The sequence below is a fragment of the Phoenix dactylifera genome, chromosome 10, assembly GCF_051530095.1.
Source record: "Phoenix dactylifera cultivar Ajwa chromosome 10, Ajwa_hap1_PhDact_Kaust_v1.1, whole genome shotgun sequence".
NCBI classification, from domain to species: Eukaryota; Viridiplantae; Streptophyta; class Magnoliopsida; order Arecales; family Arecaceae; genus Phoenix; species Phoenix dactylifera.
In genome coordinates, this window is record NC_143199.1 from 21,664,075 (window position 1) to 21,682,779 (window position 18,705).

Below are 18,705 nucleotides of genomic sequence, written 5' to 3' on the forward strand. Positions count from 1 at the left end.
TGTGAGGTGTGAGAGGCACGCCAAGAGACGCACTGTCCTAAAGCCGTTGTTGCCTCCCCACGTGCAGGTATTGGCGGTCAGCGACGGCTCCAAGATACAACCCAAACGGCTCACAGCGGGCCTAATCTACAGTGCACGTCTGTAGTAAGCAGATTACCTAGTCTATATCGGTTGCCCAAAATATAAAATAAAATAGAAAATTGTAAAAGAGAGAATGGTGGTAGAGAGAAAACAATGAGAGCAAGAAGAAGACTCTTGTTTATATTTTTGTTAGATGCAAGAAATGGCTCCTTTATAGGCCTTGTGTAATCCAACCATAACGGTTGAATACTTATGGCCTCATTGAGGCCATAATGAAAGATAATGGGAAGTTTTGAAACTTCCAAATGGAATTTGAAATACTTAAAGGTTATAACAACTCTTTTAAAAATTTGGGGGTTACAAATCTTTTTATTTACACCTCTTTAAAACTTTTCAAAATTCATTCAAATTCTAACAGTCCCCCACAAGTTTCAAAACTTTATAAAATCATATACATATATATATATATAGAAAAATTTGGGCAGCTTTATACTATGCAATGGGTGCAGGTGTCTTCCGGACTTAAACCTACACTTAGTGTTGACAGCTCTAACCTGAAGGATCATAGTGAACTAAGTCTTGAACTAGACCCTTTGGACCAGATTTTAACATGCCACACACATAGTATTGATATAGACTTGGTGCGGGTTAGTGCTATTTATGGTCATGCGCTGAATCTTGATTCTCATGAGAGTTATTAGAGAACGGCCCAATTCTAACAGTCGCGGCCTCACGACAACTCTCATTTAGGTGAGTCCTCCAAGAATACATGTGACCTGTTAAGAAACTCAAAGGCTTCTTCCATGCTGCCTTCCTTGTAAAGCCCGTATAGAACACTATTATAAGGACTAATTTTGTCTCCATGTCCTCCTCTCTCCTCTTCCATCAAGCTCACAACCTTCAACCCATCTGCGACCCTCCCTCCAAAGCACAATCCTCGAATCAATGTATCAAAAGTTTCAAAATTTGGACTGATGCCATCCATCCTCATCTCTTCAAAGAGCTCCATAGCCAAGCCGAGCTTCCCCGAATCACAGAACCCAGAGATCAAGGAATTGTAGGTGTGCACATTGGGAAGAACTCCTTTATTTGTCCATCTCCTTCAACACCCGCCGCCCCACCTGCCCTTCATCAGGATGCCGAAGGTGCGCTCGTCACCGCGGACGCCGAAAGCTGCCATTTTTCAGCGGAAGAAGTCGCGGGCGAGGTCGATGTCGTGCTGGACGAGGGCGTGAGGACGGAGTTGAGGAGGCAGAGGGAGGGGGAGCGGTGGGGGCGGAGGAGGTCGAGGATGCGGAAGGCGCCGCGGGGGTTGCCGGCGCGGGAGAGGGCGCGGATGAGGGAGACGAGGGTGGTGTCGTCAGGAGGGGAGGGGAGGGCGGAGAGGAGGAGGAGGGCGGCAGTGGGGCGACTGGAGGAGAGGAAGGAGCGGAGGAGGGCGGTGGAGGCGGCGGGGAAGGAGGGGATGCGGGCGGCCCATTGGAAGATGCCGAGGGCGGCGGAGGGGGTCTTCTGTTGAAGGATGAGGCCGGCGAGGTCTTCTTCGGGGGTGGGAGTTGGGGCTGTGGTTGGAGTGGGGAAAGAAGAGGAGGACGAGGAAGAGAAGGGTTTAGAGGGGAGGAAGGCTGGGAAGAGATGGCGGATATAGACCGGGGAAAGAGGAGATTTTGAGGGGTTGGGGAAGATGAGCATGGGACTCGGTATAACAAAATCCCCAATTCGGACCGTGGACCGTGGTCAATTTCGGGCTGGCATTGGGCTTGGGCTTGGCCCGGGCCGGGCCAATGGGAAACCCGAGCCCGGCCCGAAATTCATTGGGTCGAGCCCATAGCCCGGCCCGCAGGCGGCCCGACCCGATGGGCTTCGGGCCGGCCCGAGCCCACTTCCAGCCCTACTTGTATATATTTTTGTTAGATGCAAGGAATGGCTCCTTTATAGGCCTTGTGTAATCCAACCATAACGGTTGAATACTTATGGCCTCATTAAGGCCATAATGAAAGATAATGGGAAGTTTTGAAACTTCCAAATAGAATTTGAAATACTTAAAGGTTATAACAACTCTTTTAAAAATTTGGGGGTTACAAATCTTTTTATTTACACCTCTTTAAAACTTTTCAAAATTCATTCAAATTCCAACACTTCACCCATATGTCTTCAAGCTCTCCTATGCTACAATCTCTCTATTTCTCTCTTCGTGGCAGCCATGGATCCACGGTTGAACTTTGTCCGCTGCAACACATCGTTGCAGCTCAAGGCCTTCTTCGAAGCGGGAGGCCACCCCATAGTAGAGACCATGGTGGAAGTCGAACTCCTCGTCTCAAGGTCCTGCATCCCCCAGCCGGGCCGCATCGTCAACGTTCTTGGCTTCCTCCTTCCCCTCTCTGGCCTCTTGCCCCACCGACACCGTCGGCTCCAAGTCAACCACATGCTCTCGCATATCGGCCATTCCCATCGCAGCGACATCGACTTCTGGACGGCCAGATATCCTCCTACACCTTCATGCCGCAAATGCCATGCTTCTTCAAGGCTGTAGTAGGCTCTTGATTGTCGTCAACCTTAATATCTCGTTCTCTGAGCCGGTGATCCACGAAGGGTTGATACTTTCTTTCGAGGAGGTGCCGAGTACCGGAGGGGAGTTCGGTACCGTGCCGGCATCCGAGTCTTCGATCGAGGCTTTGGAGACCAAGAGGTATCAAGGGGACGGAAAGGATGGGTCGGCATGCGCTGTTTGCTTGGAGGACTTTGAGATCGGAGACGAGCTGACTGTAATGCCGTGTTACCACAAGTTTCACCACTCCTGTGTGACCAAGTGGCTGGAACGAAGCAACGTCTGCCCGCTATGTCGCTATGCATTGTCGACGGTCGTTGGAGAAGGTGTGATAGCATAGGGTTTGATGTTTGCTCCAATGTTAGATTAGGTGGTGTATTTGGGGTGTATCATTCTTTTGTGATGAATAGCAAAGACACAATATATAATCAATAGATTCTTACCATCATTGGCTTTTGTAAACTTTCAGATGATATCATATATATATATATATATATAATTTGAGTAAAGTTGGAGAGACTGATTTCTAGGATAGCTGTACTAATCTCTATATATTGGACAAGTAATGCCTGCTGGCGCTGGTCTTTCTGGGTCAAAGAAGAATGAGGCCTGTAAGATGCTGGGTCACATTCCTTGGTTGGCTGATGCTATTACGGTATTAATCAACAATTTTATTATTTAGGCTATAGTGTGCTATTCTATGAGGGTGCGTTGTTGTAACAACCCAGGACCTCACCCAAAATGGCTAGCCAGAAGGTATTATTTGGGTTCCTTAATCCTGTATAAATACCCAAGATCTACCTAGCGAATAACCGATGTGGAACTAAACACACGCCCGCACGGATCCTCATATACTCCTTCCGTTCAAGCCCTGACGTCCTCGTCAGGCTAAGGATTCAAATCCATTCAAATCTAATCACAAATACTACAATTGGCCCATGGTCAGCCTCAATGGATCCGTGCTGCAGTGTCCTCTAGTCCACATAGGTTATGGATCGGGTCCGCTTTGATACTATTTGTAACAACCCAGGATCTTACCCAAAATGGCTAGCCGAAAAGTATTATTTGGGTTCCTTAATCCTGTATAAGTACCCAAGATCTACCCAGCAAATAACCGATGTGGGACTAAACACACACCCGCACGGGTCCTCACAGTTGTAACATTATAATATGTTCTATTCTATGAATTATTAAGGTGATTCAAGCATGGCAACATGTTTTCTAATAACTATTAAAGTTTGTCAAGTTGAACCTTGTCATCTAGTTGATGGTAGATTAAAGATTAGAACTTTTAATGCTTACTATGTCCTAAAATTAAGTGCATTATAGGTGATTTCCGGATCAAATTGTCATGGATTGCCATAAATTATCCTCAATTCTTTCATACAAGATGATAACTACACAAGCAATCCGTTTCACAACCATATCAAGTTGTGCATTTTGTAACTTGAAATTAAGATTCCGAAAAGAAAATTATACATCTCATGACCATCCTAAGTTGGTTTCTCCATGGTAAAAAAACTGAAATTAATATTCTAAAGAGAAAAGGGTGCATGTAAATGATGGGTGCATGGGGCGATGTCCCCGACCCAAAAGGATTCGAAGACCGAACCCCCGTTATCTGGGAGCCTTCACTCATGTCCCTCACGAAGATACAGTGCCACATGGGAGGGGAGTACGTGGAGGAGTAAACCATAAGAAAGATGGAAGTGGGAGGAAGAATTGCTTGCCCATTGATGGTTCCATTGCAAAAACAGGAGAGCGGTAGCCATGCATGGGGGAGCTTCGACGTAGGAAGTGGAAGGCGATTTTCCGAAGTGACAGCCAACCTTTCCGAACGTTAGTTATTAAGAGGAAACGGAATATAGTCATAGTGGGAACGAAAGCCATGTTGTACATGCACAACATGAGGACATGGGAAGCAAACGCCGATGTGACAGCCTTTTCCTTCGCCAGTCAGTTATCAAGGGGGCCATAAATGAGAGAATGAGGAGGAAAGAGGGTGTGAGAATAGTAGTTGGCATATTAGGTTCACTCTCACCCGAAGGAGAGTATTCGTGCATGGGTTTTCTCTCACCCGAAGAGAGGCTTCTAATCAAACCTTTCATTCTCATCGTTCTTTTCCTCTTTGCCACTGCTGCGATCTATCATCTGGTATCAGAGCCATGACGAGCAAGGAGAAATCGAGCGGACAGAAGCCGAGCTAAGCACCCTACAAGAGGAGTTGCGTGGCTTGGAGGAACAGGTGGATGGGCGGATCACAGAGGTCTTGGAGGCTGTCCAAAATCTCCAGATGACAGTGCAGCCACAACCGTCGTTCGGGCAGCCGTCACCACTACCAACTTCACCAGGGGGTAGGACTTGGGCGAATGGAGGAGTTTGTGGGGGGCCAACGTCGTCCAAGAATGGACTTCCCACGGTTCACCGGGGATGATCCCATTGTTTGGCTGGATCGTGTTGAGCAGTATTTCGAAGGCCAAAGAGTCCCAGCCAACTGATGGATAACCACCACCTCATTCTATCTGGATGAGGAAGCCAACCACTGGTGGCAGTGGTTACGACGAACATACCACGATGAAGGAGCACCATTACTTGGAGGGTGTTCGAGCAAGAATTGTTAGACCGGTTCGGCCCCAATGAATACGTGAACTTCAATGAAAAGCTCTCCCGTGTTCAGCAACAAAGCTCGGTGAGGGAGTGTCAATAGGAGTTTGAGAAGTTGGCTAATCGAGTCCGGGGCTGATCATAGGAGGCGCTCCTTGGCACTTTCGTCGGAGGACTCAAGAAAGAGATCACGAAGGAGGTACGCATGAGATGACCCCATTTCCTGCGAGAAGCAATTACGATTGCTCAAATATGGGAGGAGAGGCTGGAGCAAAAGTGAAAAGCAACCCATAGCGGTGGACTTCTGAACCCATCTACTGCTACATCTCAGCTTCCTGCTCCAGCACCGATCCGACACATATCATAGGAGGATATGCAGCAACGACGGAAACGAGGACTCTGGTTCAAATGCAACGAGAAGTTCACTCCGGGGCATCGGTGCCGACTCTACAAGCCTATCTGATAGAAGCAGATCGTGTGGAGGATGTGGAAGGTGTAGTACCCCCGAGCAAACCTTGAGGACAAAGTTCAGGTTGAAGGGGGGAGGGATGATGGGTGCACGGGGTGACCCCGACCCAAACGGATTCGAAGATCGAACCCCCATTATCTAGGGGCCTTCACTCATGTCCCTTACGAAGATACAACGCCACATGGGTGGAGAGTACGTGGAGGAGTAAACCGCGAGGAAGAATTGCTCACCCGTTGATGGTTCCATTGCGAAGACAGAGGAGTGGTAGCCATGCATGGGGGAGCTTCGAAGTAGGAAGCGGGAGGCGGTTTTTCGAAGTGACAACCGATCTATCCGAACGTCAGTTATTAAAAAAAGCGGAATACAATCATAGTGGGAACGAAAGACATGTTGTACATGCACAACATGAGGATGTGGGAAGCAAACGCCGACGTGACAGTCTTTTCCTTCGCCAGTTAGTTAACGAGGGAGGAAAAGGGTGTGAAAATAGCAGTTGGTGTATTGGGTTCACTCTCACCCGAAGGAGAGTATTCGTGCATGGGTTTTCTCTCATCTGAAGAAAGGCTTCTAATCAAACCTTTCATTTCCATCGTTCTTTTCCTCTTTGCCATTATTGGGACCTATCAGAAAAATTGATTCAAAGCATTATGCTCAGTAAAATTATTCAAAATTATGGAAAAAGCAATCAAAATACCAAAAATTAGGTGCTAGACGTTATTTTAGAAAATAAAAAGGACCAGTCTTGGGATTGGGTTAAAAAAAGGGAATTAACATGTTGAAAACCCTAAAAATTTGACTCACTAATATAAGAACTTGCTAACCTAGGAAGCTAAGTTATAAACAAATCCAACCAACTTATAAGGCATTTACAATTTTTTTCCCAAAAACAAATAAAAAACCTTTTGGGATCCAAAGTAATGAAAATTAGATCATGAATGAAATATTGTCTACTGTTCCCTTGTCATCGCCTCAATATATGATTGATTGATCTGTAAAGAAGTTGGGCTACATAAATGATAACAAATAATCTTTATCATTTTGTTTCTTTGATCAGAAAAGTGGCTGGTCCAACCTGTTTCATTTCACCAAGTGATAAAAGAACAATCTGGTCATTACATAATCACCCACATGATCTGATGGTATCCCTTAGTGAAAAAAGATCATGCATCTGTCTTTATGAGAATGGAACCAAGATGCTGAAGGCATGAAAAGTTTAACATGCAATCTACTATTAAGCATATTGCCATAAGAAAAATCTCAGATCCCTTATTCTACATACGATTATTGTACCCTTAAATTCAGTTCACATCTCATGGATCAAGCTGATGGAAGAATGTTGAGGGCGACTTCCTTCAGTGATGGCATTTCTTCCTGCTGATGCAAACAGATATACCTACCACCAATTTTTCTCAATACCATCCAGGGACCAGGATATGACCTGCAACAATTTAAGTGGTTAGTAGTATTTATATGGACCAAAACATCAAGATTTTACATAAGCATATGGTTCTTTAAGCAATTTGCCATGACTTGGAGAAAAGAAGGCCAATGTTCTAATTTTTTGTTTTTCATGAAAGAATTATTACATGCTTTCACTTATTATAGTCATGACTAACAGGAATTTGGTAGCGCTGAATATGCAAATTTGGACTGGAATACAGTTTTGATACAATTACAATACCAAAAAAGACATACTATTTTCTTAAGACTGATGGACCAGAAGCCTTTTTCTTTCCATTCTATGAGTAATTCGAGAAGAAGAGGTTCAGACCTGAACAGGGTTCCTCCATTGCGCCCTTTGAAGTTGTGAACATAATATACCGTCTCCAACTTGGGAAGGAAGGTTTTGGCAAGTGCTGCTAGCTTGGGATAGAATAATGGTGGATAATCTTGAGTAATTAAGGTCCATCATGGCATAATTATGAGCAGATTTCATCAAGAAAATAAAGTTCATGTACTTGAATTCTATTGGTGCTTTGTGTCTCATGGCCTCATGGGGCCAATTTGGAAAATGTAGCTTTTTAAGCGATGAGATCAATATTCAAGTTCATTATTAACTTTCTGAATTGGAAAGGATGGTTTTGAGCTCATAAATTATGTAAACATGTGGCACCATAGGCAGGTTAAGTATAATATTAACCATCATATTCTCAGAGGATACATCCACTTCTTATCCTATCCAACTCTCCATTGAATATGATTAGCTTTCTATCAGTATTTACGACTGCTTCTTTGTAAAGCTCTTCCACCACAAGCATTTCTGTGAGACAAGGAATCCATACACTGTTAACTAACAAAACTGAACACAGAAGTCAGTAAGTGGGAGGGATCTTAAGAACTACCATTGACATTAAAATAGGGATAAGCAACTAAGAATATTTCATCTTCCGGTTTCACACGATCTACCATTTTAACCTTGGAAACAAAACCAAAATCTTCAAATAATGATGGTTTTGTTAGATAATCAAGCCTGAGTGAGCTTCCTCCAAAGACAGATTGTCTTGCAAAATCCACTTCATTTGCTTCTGGGAAGAACTGTCCATCATATGGAAAGAAAAAACATGCACACTGAATTATGATTGCTTGTCAAAATCAAGAGAAAGAAAACCATTTTCCTACCCATTATATATATAGGTAAATATATGTACATACATACAAATATATATCATTGAACGTGCCTTAGTTATAAGTGTAGTGTGTATATATAATTGTAAAGTGGATATACTATATTTGTGGGAGACATTTTGGAAAAGATAACACATTCAGTGAATGCTAACAAGTCTCAAGAGCCATTTCATTCATGCTGATCTCAAATCTGCACACCTATTCCATCTGTAGGGAATCTACAGAAAGCTAGAGTGTAAAATGTAAAAGATGAAAAAGAACAACCTCGAATACCTACTCAATGTGAAGGTTTTTGGATAAAAAGAAAGATAACAACCGACGCCCATTATAATATATAAAGCCAACTTTCCTAGTTATGCTTGTCCGTTAGACATATCCATCCATCCACATTTCTTCTCTCTGTATGTGCATTTCCCTGCCCAAATCTCTGTCCTTTTAAAACCATGTACACAGGGTTGCTTAGTTTGTTACAGGATATATGTATTAACCGTAAGGTTGCAGGTTCAGGTCCTTTCTGGAGCAAATGGATCTCACACCTTCTTTTCTCTTAAAAAAAAAAAGGGAAACACATAACTTTGATGTGGAGTATTTCCATAGCAACTCATAGAAGCAGAATATCCAGTTAGACAAATACAGGATAGCAAAATTAAATCAATCCTAATGAAAAATTAGCAGTGTGCTCTGCTAACATGTATCCTTGTTTGTTCAAAATCTTCTAAGGTGCATCATTCACTCTGGGTAAGGTCACATAAGGGCATTGGCTATCCAGACTTCTTAAATTCTATTTTGGAAATGGTTCTGCAAGCGAGCACCATGGTGACCCCTCCATACATGGAAAGCCATGACATGTTTCTCATGGGCACAGATGGTGCTGCATACGCTTGCATGCAGCACTCTTCATAAGATAGCACCTTCCCCAAGCTTCAGATTTGTCACAGAACAATTTAGTCTAGTTAGAGTGGATTCTAAGGACTACATTCTCAAAATTGTCTGAATTATTTATATATCTATTATCGGGCAGAGCTGATTGAAGTGATTAAAAATGTACTGAATTCTATTATGAACTTTTAGTACCAAAAGAAAGCAGATGAGCATGTATACAACTTGATTTCATCTTTACACTTACTGCAACATCAGGAAGCTTTCATACATCACATACAAAATGTTCTCAAATTTTTAGATGAATGAAAAGAAATAAAAGGTAAAGAACACCACAAACACGAAATATTTGGGAAGAACTCAGAAAACTTACAACTCTTGTCCGTGTAGCTTTCTCTGGAACTATAAAGCGATCACAAAATCCTCTGATAAGCTGCATGCTTTCTGTCATTTCAATACCTCCCTCACCATCACCTAATGCATATGTGATATGAATCAGTAAAGCATGCAGTTTTATAGCAATGGTGAACATTTTATTGAGGGGAAAAAAAAAAGAAAAACAGGGAAGATAAGATAGTGAAAGAACCTGGTACGGATTCTAGGCCAGAAGTAGGAAACTCAATGTCCTGTTTTATATGATCATGTCAAAAACTATGATGGCTGTAGAGTTGAGGGCACCTTGTTAATAAACTCATAAGGCCACACTCACCAGTAACTGCTTCTTGTCTTTCAGAGCCAATTCAGTTGCTTCTTTTGCCTGTGATCACTAAACAGAACCTCTTTTAAGGTTAAAGCTTCTGCTAGAATAGACAGATGCCAGAGTGGTTTAAGTAATATTCTAACATTGGCCAGCCTATCGAAATAGTTTGCAATCACATAGATTAAAAGAAGAAGCAAAATAGACCATTTTGTACTGAAAGAATTTAAAATGGTAATTGCTTCAAAAATTAAATAAACAAATATATTTAAGAGGTAATTCTAACATCTCTATCCAATGCATAATGAATTAAAGGTATCTTTACCTTGATCTAATGACATCTAATGATTCAATCTAAGTTAAAAACATAAATTTTCCTATATATTTCCACTTCTAAAAAAAAAAAAAAGAACCCCGATCAGCTAATTATGATAAAAGAGACTTTTCTCACATGTTGACATCTAATCCAAATGAAGAGAGAACAGAAGAAAAAAAAAATCATGCTGCCTTCCCCATTCCCGAGTCTACAAAAGCATTAACTGGCTATATGATCTCTTGTTTTCACAACTAGTAATTAATAATTTTTTGCCAAAAAATTACCAAAATTAATTAGCCTGCAAGAGTACCTGCTCCAGAAGCTGGGAGTAATCGGCAGGGAACCTCACGTCCAGTTCAACCGGATTGCTGCTGTCTCGGGAGAGGGAGAACACAACCAAATGAACGCTTGTTGCCATCTTTCTTGGGGCAAGTCTTTTCCCACCAAAACGCCGAATCTTCGGAAACAAAGGAATGGAGGCTTTCAGTCTTACATTGAAAGCATCAAGATTATTAGATGGATCAAAAACCAAAACTACCTGCTTGGAAAGGGAAGAAGTAACAGGTAATGGAACCCTAGGAATGGACGAGCTGGAGATCCGCATCTTTAGAGCTTGGAAAGTTTTTCTTTCTTTTTTTTCAATTTATTTTTTGGGTTGTTTTGAGTGCAGGCGAGAGGGAGGTCTTGAAGCCATCTCCGCCCCTACGTTTTTGTGGACTCCAACGGATAGCTGGGTAGGGCTGTTAACGAGCCGAGCCGAGCCCGAGCCTCCGCAGGCTCGGCTCGGCTCGTTTCACTAACTTCCCGGCTCGGGCTCGGGCTCGGGCTCGGTACCGAGCCCAGTATTGGGCTCGGGCTCGGGCGGCATAGCTCGGGCTCGGGCTCGTGAAGCTCGTTTGCCCGAGCCCGCCCCATCCCCAGCCCCATCCCCGTCCCTGTCTCCGTCGACCGTCGGAGAGAAGAACGAGCAGCCGCCAGCCGAGCTCAGTTCCGGCGGTTCGTCGGAGAAGAATGAAGGAAGGAAAGAGAAGAAGAAGAAGAGAAGAAAGAAGGATAGAAAGAAATTAAAAAAAAGGAGAAGACTCACCTCGTCGGCCGACGGCCGGTGCCTTCTTCTGAGACGAACGAAGGGCGGCGGAGGGACCGAGGGAGCTCGGATCTGGAGAGAGGGAGAGGGAGAGACGAACCATCCCCAGCCCCATCCCCGTCCGGCGGTTCGTCGGAGAAGAATGAAGGAAGGAAAGAGAAGAAGAAGAGAAGAAAGAAGGATAGAAAGAAATTAAAAAAAAGGAGAAGACTCACCTCGTCGGCCGACGGCCGGTGCCTTCTTCTGAGACGAACGAAGGGCGGCGGAGGGACCGAGGGAGCTCGGATCTGGAGAGAGGGAGAGGGAGAGACGAACCATCCCCAGCCCCATCCCCGTCCGGCGGTTCGTCGGAGAAGAATGAAGGAAGGAAAGAGAAGAAGAAGAGAAGAAAGAAGGATAGAAAGAAATTAAAAAAAAGGAGAAGACTCACCTCGTCGGCCGACGGCCGGTGCCTTCTTCTGAGACGAACGAAGGGCGGCGGAGGGAGCTCGGATCTGGAGAGCTCGCGAAAGCGACGATCGCCGGTGGAGGAGTCGGCAAAGAGGGGAAAAGAGAGAGGGGAGAAACGGAACCGAGCTCGGCATCGGCGGCGGAGGGAGGCAGCGAGTCATCGGTGGCGGAGGAGAAAGGCGAGAGGGGAGGGGAGGGACACCCGGAGGGGAGGAGGGGAGGGACACCCGGAAGAGGGGAGGGGAGGGCACCGGAAGCTTCTGGAGAAACCCAGAAGAAAGGAGAAGAAAAAAAGAAAAAAAAAAGAGGAGGTGGTCGACAGCCAGTCAGGTGGGAGGGAAGGAATAAAATATGGGTTTGGGTTAACGGGCTAAGTCCCAACCCAAACCAATCCAATTTAATTTTGGAGCTCTCTTTTGGGCTCGTTTGGGCTCGCGAGCTGCTCGGGCTCGAGCTCGGGCTCGGGCTCAGATTTAAACGGGCTTCATTTTGGGCTCGGGCTCGGGCTCGTTTGACTAACGAGCCGAGCTCGAGCCGGGCTTTTACCGAGCCGGGCCCGAGCCGAGCCCGAGCAGCTCGGCCCGTTTGACAGCCCTATAGCTGGGAGATACAGTTGGGACCGACCGTGGATGTGACCGATGACTTCAAAGCCGGCCTCCGCCGTTTACAGCTGGAACCGTTACTTGATCAAGTTCTTGCTCAGGCTGAGTCAGGATACTTTTTTTTATTTTATTTATTTATTTATTTATTTATTTATTTTTGGTAAAGATAGAAATGTGATACTACTATGATATGAATACATATAAAAAAATCAAAAAATAGAATGTCTCTAAAAGCTCTAAGTACACGTGCGTCAGAAGTCTAGGATAGTCCATGAAAATGATCAGCTGCAAAGGAGGCCATCTAATTTGCAGCTTCATTCATCTCCCATGCGTATATTTTCTTAATGGAGATACAATCTCTCGTCAAGTACCAAATGTCTTGAATCAGGAAATGCAATCCGCCTCCTTAGCTCGATCCTAGATCCAACCATCACCGTCCCGAGTCACCCTTCATCAAGATGACATTAGTCCTTAAAGTACGCAACGCATGGCTGAAGCTGGCCCAAGCAGCCCTAAGTTCCACTTCTGGCACTGAGCCGGCTCAAGTCAGCTTCAGTTTTGCACTTTTTTTTCCCCTCTGTATTAAAAAAAAGAAGTGTGAAGTCTAACTGATAAATAGATTCTTTTTGAAATATCATTACATGATGCCTCTTTTTATCTTGAGGAAGAATAAATCTTGCATTAAGTTGGGAAAGTTATATTCTTACTAGGAGATTTACCATGCTATAGATCTTGTTAAAGTATAGAAATACATTAGTATTAATAGATCCAAGTTTATCTTCTTAAACGTTTTTTGAACAAAAGCTTTATTAATGATATATGTAAAATAATAGTGACATGAGAAGAGACAGTTAACTTCGATGGCTTTGAAGTAACCAGAATCATGAAGAAACATCTTGGGGGGAAATTCTTCAGTGAGTAAATTTTCTTTGGAATTGTGGAGATTCTTCTTGGATACTGATCTTTCTTCATGATATAATTTTACAGAAAAATAGGCCTGTTGATATTTCTCCGGTTTGGTTTTCTCTACTCCATGCTTCTCCGATTTGGTTTTGCTTACAAATCAATTGATATCCTCGCAAACACTCGATGACGATTCGAGTGCATGCATGAAAGGCTCAGACAAATAGTAGCGGGGAGGGCATCGGCAGCAAGAAGACCACGACCTCCAAAACAAAGAAACAAACAGAGGCTCTTGGCATCACGATCTAGAACTTGGGCTGGCCTCTCATGTAGGGGAAGCAATTCATTGGAAGGAGTCGAGTGTTATTTATCCCCCTTCTACTAAAATTGGGGGTGCTTCCCTTTCTAGGGTTAGGGATAAAGGTAAAGCCCCCATGGTGGGTCTTATGCTCAAGCAATTCAAGGTAAATATCATCTCACGAAGCCAGTGTCTATAATTTCCCCTTCTGAATTAGAGAGGTTGAAATGGAATGCCACTTGTGAATGGTGTAGGTGCTAATTTTGCACTGCTCGAAGGATGATTCTGTCAACTGGAAGAGTGATTGACATGACCATGGCATGGATCAAAGTTAAGGACTTACAACTAGAATCTTGTCGCTTTACGGGCCACTTATGTCTTTTGAGAAGCAAATAACGTTGTCAATTGGATTGTCTCTTATGTTGCCCATCACTCGAAGGAATTCATGTGGAAATGCCCCGAGGCTGCTCCCCCCTCCCTCATTGTCTCCTTGTGTTTTTTTTTTTGGTACATCGGCGTCTCACACACAATGGATGTGAGTGCAGCCCATAAAGTCAGAAAGTAGGAGAAGATACATCGAAGACGGCACCGATACGTGAGTGTCCAACTATTGGCCTCTCGGAAGACCTAGCTAGCTCGGTGGGAGGCGCACTCCCCCAACATACTGCGGATGTCGTGTATCAGCCGCGACCCGCCTGCTGTACGATCTGCACCCTGGATCCACTCGATCACTGTGGCTAAATCCCCCTCCATAATAATACGATCCGCATCCAATACTCTCCTCGCATAGAAGACACCCTCTCTGCATGAAGATGGGCCCTATAGGCCGCCCTGATCCCCTACTCTATAAGGTTGGGTCTCCGCGAGGAATCCCTTAAGAAGGATAGGAAGGCCTCTGTCAACATCCACCTCCGCAACCGACCGGAAGAGCTCAAGGCATACTCCTAAATCTGGATAGCCAGCTAACAGTCGAAAAGCACATGGGTGCACCCACGCCTGAGTGGTGTGAGTCTCAGGTGGACATATGAGCTCTCTTGCAACTCAAGTCCAACAAGATCAAACAGTGAGTCTACTCAGTCCATCAAGTCGACCTAGTGCCTGATGCTTTGGAATCAAGTGAGGTGCCCACGGATGCCTGGAGTTCTTCAATTGACGAGAGCTTGAGCACTGATAAGATGGCTCATCCATCCAGGCTCAGCCGATATGTAGTATGGGGGGCATAGGACCCATTGTTCCAATGTATGCTGAAATAATGTAGATGCAAACTACCACAAAGTGGAAAGTTCTATAAAGTTGAGCCTGAATGGGATGGGCTGATAGGACCATACCAAAAAAGGAAGAAATTTGGGTTGTGATAGTTCATATATGGAACTATGACAATGCATTTAAAAGGACGCCTGCAATTGTATTGCTTCTATGAATAGGCAGTACAATCCCTAGCATGCTTGTGTTACTTGAACCACATTGGTCTGCTCGACAGGCTAACTATTTCACTTGCTGTTAGGGTCCCTTTTGTGGTACCTTTCAGAAGGTGCTTCGAGGGGATTGATATATGCATAGAGGCGAGAAATTGGCATGGTACCAGTTCAGTTAGTTTCACATCAGGTAGCTCTTGGTTTTATGTTTTTGATATGCCTTCTTGGCATTTTTATAGTACCTATGTCAGTAATGACACTCGTGCTCTCATTGGGGCGAGCTTTCAAATAGTTTACGTAACAAAACAATACAGGATCTTACCCAAAAAACTAATAAAAACGTATTATTTAGATTTTTTGACTCTATATAAGTATCCAAAATTTATCCACTGCACAACTTGTATGAGATTAAACACACGCCCGCACGGGATCTTACATACTCTCCTCGTTTATGCTCTAATTCTTGCCAAGCTAAGAGTCCAAATCCATTCAAATTTTATCGCAAGCACTACGATCAACTCGTGGTCAACTCCAATAGGCTCGTGTTACACTATCCTCTAGTCCATAGAGACCATGGATCGGGTCCGATCTGATATCAACCATAACAACTTGGGATCTCATCAAAAAAAGTCAATCAGAAGGGATTATTTAAGTTCTTTGACTCTGTGTAAGTACTCAAGATCTATCCAGTGTATAGCTGGTGTGGGACTAAAAAAACGTCTGTATGAGACCTCATATCTTATTTTTAAATTTAACTTCTCTGATTATAGATGATTATTTTAATTATATTTAAAATGAATTTGATAAGAAAACGAGGAGACTCTTTCACCTTTTTTTTCTAGATTTAGATAATTTAGTACGTTTATTGGCCCAAATGCTCTAAACAATGCAACCTAGGTTTTCAAGGTAATTTTTTCACATGGTGTAATAATAGAGTCAGTCCTAACCATGTGTGGGTTCTTCCTTTTGTAATGCTGCTTGGTTTTATTTGTTCCCAAATGCTTCAATTCTACATCTTGTTCATATTGCATCTGATGATGCTATGCTCCTTCAAGACATTGAACCCATTATGAGTAGGCCACCTAGATCTTTCGATTTAAAGGAATTTTTTTAACTACGTACCTTTGATATAGAGATATCTAAAGAACATTTATGCCGGTCTAGCAAGGTGTTACATAGTGGAAGAATACATACAGTAACAAGGTGGCTCTGTTTCGATAAATCGCCATTTATCTACATATTGCATGCATGGTAAGATAGATGTATCCTTGCAGAGATGATGGAAAAACATAGAGAGGTGATAGAAGAAGAAAATTGAGGGATCCCTAGGCACCATACAGATCGAGTACTCTCAACCAACATACCCTCCAAGAATTTCTCGGTAGTCTCCCCTCTTCTCAATCTCCCTCTTCTTCCTTCTCTGTGTCTCTCTTTCTTCGATAGCACACTAGGATTTCTGCACCCTTTCTTAGGCACCACTAGCCACAACACTGTCATGTATATTTGATGATACTCAAACCTTGCACTTTCTTCCTCTATTTATAATTAGAAGAGCCATCCTACAGTAGAAACCCTAGGACTCTTGCCACGACTATAGGAAACCCTAGGCATGTGTGGCAGCCACTAGTTAGGATTGAATCCTAGTGTTGGCGGCCACCTAGGAAACCCCCAGGCTTGACCGAACCCTAGGGTTTCTAGAAGTACTCGGCCACTTAGGGTTAGCCCTAAGAGCCAACTACTCTAATAAACCCTAATGCATGGTGAGTCTGGATCTTGGTTTAAAATACCAGGCCAATGTGATTCTTATGCCACCCCATATGAACCGATTCCTATACCAAAAGTCTAATTCACCTGCTCAATTAAACTAGGCCTAAGATTGGTAAGAACTCAAGAGAGATCTACAAATATCAAGGATGATGGTCTAGTGTGGGATTTCGAGGTTAACTTAGATTTCTAATTTCTATCATATCCATCTTACTCATGGGTGTGCCAATCATAATGAAGCAAGTTGGACCAACGTTCCTATATATAAAGATCTGTAATCATACTAATCCCTAGCAGATAAGAAGTCCATCTTCAATAACAGCAATCGTTCATCGAATTTAGTCCCTCCACCTTCCCATATGCTTGATTGGTTGTTACAAAAGATCATGGCATTGATATGCATAGCTAATCGATTTCATGTCCTATCAGAACTTCGAAACACGTCTAGATACTATAGAAAACCAATGCATGAATGATACTCGATGCTAGTCTAAGTTCACGTAAAACAATAACATCAATGACTCGACAAAATGTTCACATTTATTAAAAGACAAATTGGGAACAAGGTAGCTAATACCCTTAGTCGGCAAGTTTGTTTGCTAATGCAAATGACAATTGAAGTCACAAGTTTGTTCCAACTCTAAAAGTTCCAACTTCTTAGGCTCAAGAATGACCTAGTGACTATGGAAGAATAGGTGGTCCCTCTTCGCCTACAACCATCGCACTGCCCTCAAACCCATCATTATTAGCATTGCTCTCGACTGCTCCATCTCTTGCATCATCTACAATGTCAGTCGACTCTCCGCCTCCATCTCCCACATCCTCACTAGCGCCCTCTCCCATGACCGCAATGCCGATGCTGCTTGCATTGTCACCTTGCTGAAGCATGAAGACCTTGTTATCTGTCCCCCCCCCCCCCTCCCCTCACACCCGACATTCTTTATTTTTCTTTAATATTATTGGTATCCATAAAATGAAAGATATATTTGATTATCACTTCTTTTTTTTTTTTTTTAAGAAATCATGATAAAGAACATCCTTTTAAATTTTATATTATAAAAAATATTTTATTATTTAAAAATATTATTTATATAAAAAATGAAAGTAAGAAATTCTTCTTTTTAGTATTTTCAAAAATAAGAAACTCATATTTCTGCATATACACTTATATCCAAATGGTACACACTTATATCTACCCCGCATCTTCTCCTAATAGGCAGGGCATGGAGAAACCTAAGAGAGAGCAGCGCGGCATTTACGTGCTCATAACTATGCACAGCGAAGGATTGATAGTGTCGACTGTGGGGTTTATGTGCTCATGTACGCAGAAATATTTATAAATGTTATGTTGATAAAGATTCTGTGATGTTGTAAATGTTATATCGATCAATGGTTCTACTATGTTGTAAATGTTATGTTAAAAAAGTATCAGGTGCTATTAACTATTGTTCAAACATCTTCAATTATTCATGATCATGGTTTGAAATATCTGCGTTTCATAAAGAGCTTAAGTGCGTGTAGTGAGGTCTTAGCTGTATGATTAGGTTTTTAGCTGTGTACAAGGAGACTTTAACTGTGTGCACAAAGATCTCAACTGTATAAAGGAGAGTTTCAAGAAGACAGCGAGCTGCAAAGCCTACATCATTGCTTAATGAGGCCACTAGCAGAGCTAGAAGAAACCAGAGCACAGAATTTTCAGTTTACTTGAATATTGTCTTGACTCTGGTTCTGTGGAGAGTCTGTAAAGCGCCATAATGAGAGGAGTTTTATAAACCAAGGATAGAATGGGCTTGTTAGGTTAGTGATCTGTGGAAAATTGTAAGAGGTTGTGGTCGGCTAATCTTCTTATCGATTTTATTTTAGTATTTAGGATATTAGATCTATTATAAATGGGAAAGTTTAGGGAATTAGCTAGAGGGACCACTAGGTGCATGATGTTGCACTTGATCGGAGGGGAACATAGGGAA

The 18,705-nt window shown here is 43.1% G+C and overlaps 1 protein-coding gene across 1 annotated transcript; it reads right to left on the minus strand.

The window, feature by feature from the left end:
- Positions 1–6,854: 6,854 nt before the first annotated feature.
- On the minus strand, positions 6,855–10,928 carry LOC120107800 (LOW PSII ACCUMULATION protein (DUF1995)). Its single transcript, XM_039121250.2, has 9 exons — positions 10,758–10,928; positions 10,530–10,676; positions 9,916–9,963; positions 9,793–9,832; positions 9,580–9,680; positions 8,045–8,237; positions 7,864–7,962; positions 7,474–7,591; positions 6,855–7,140 (listed from the first exon to the last, which is right to left on the minus strand). The coding sequence occupies exons 1-9, from the start codon at positions 10,821–10,823 to the stop codon at positions 7,020–7,022; spliced, it is 933 nt and encodes a 310-aa protein (XP_038977178.1). The 5' UTR covers positions 10,824–10,928; the 3' UTR covers positions 6,855–7,019.
- Between the last annotated feature and the right edge of the window lie 7,777 nt (positions 10,929–18,705).

Coding starts and splice junctions, on each gene's coding strand:
- LOC120107800 (XM_039121250.2), bottom strand. CDS start 10,823: ATGCGGATCTCCAGCTCGTCCATTCCTAGGGTTCCATTACCTGTTACT. Junction 9,964..10,529: donor ACTCCCAGCTTCTGGAGCAG/GTACTCTTGCAG, acceptor TAGTGATCACAG/GCAAAAGAAGCAACTGAATT. Junction 7,592..7,863: donor GGATAGGATAAGAAGTGGAT/GTATCCTCTGAG, acceptor TAATTACTCAAG/ATTATCCACCATTATTCTAT.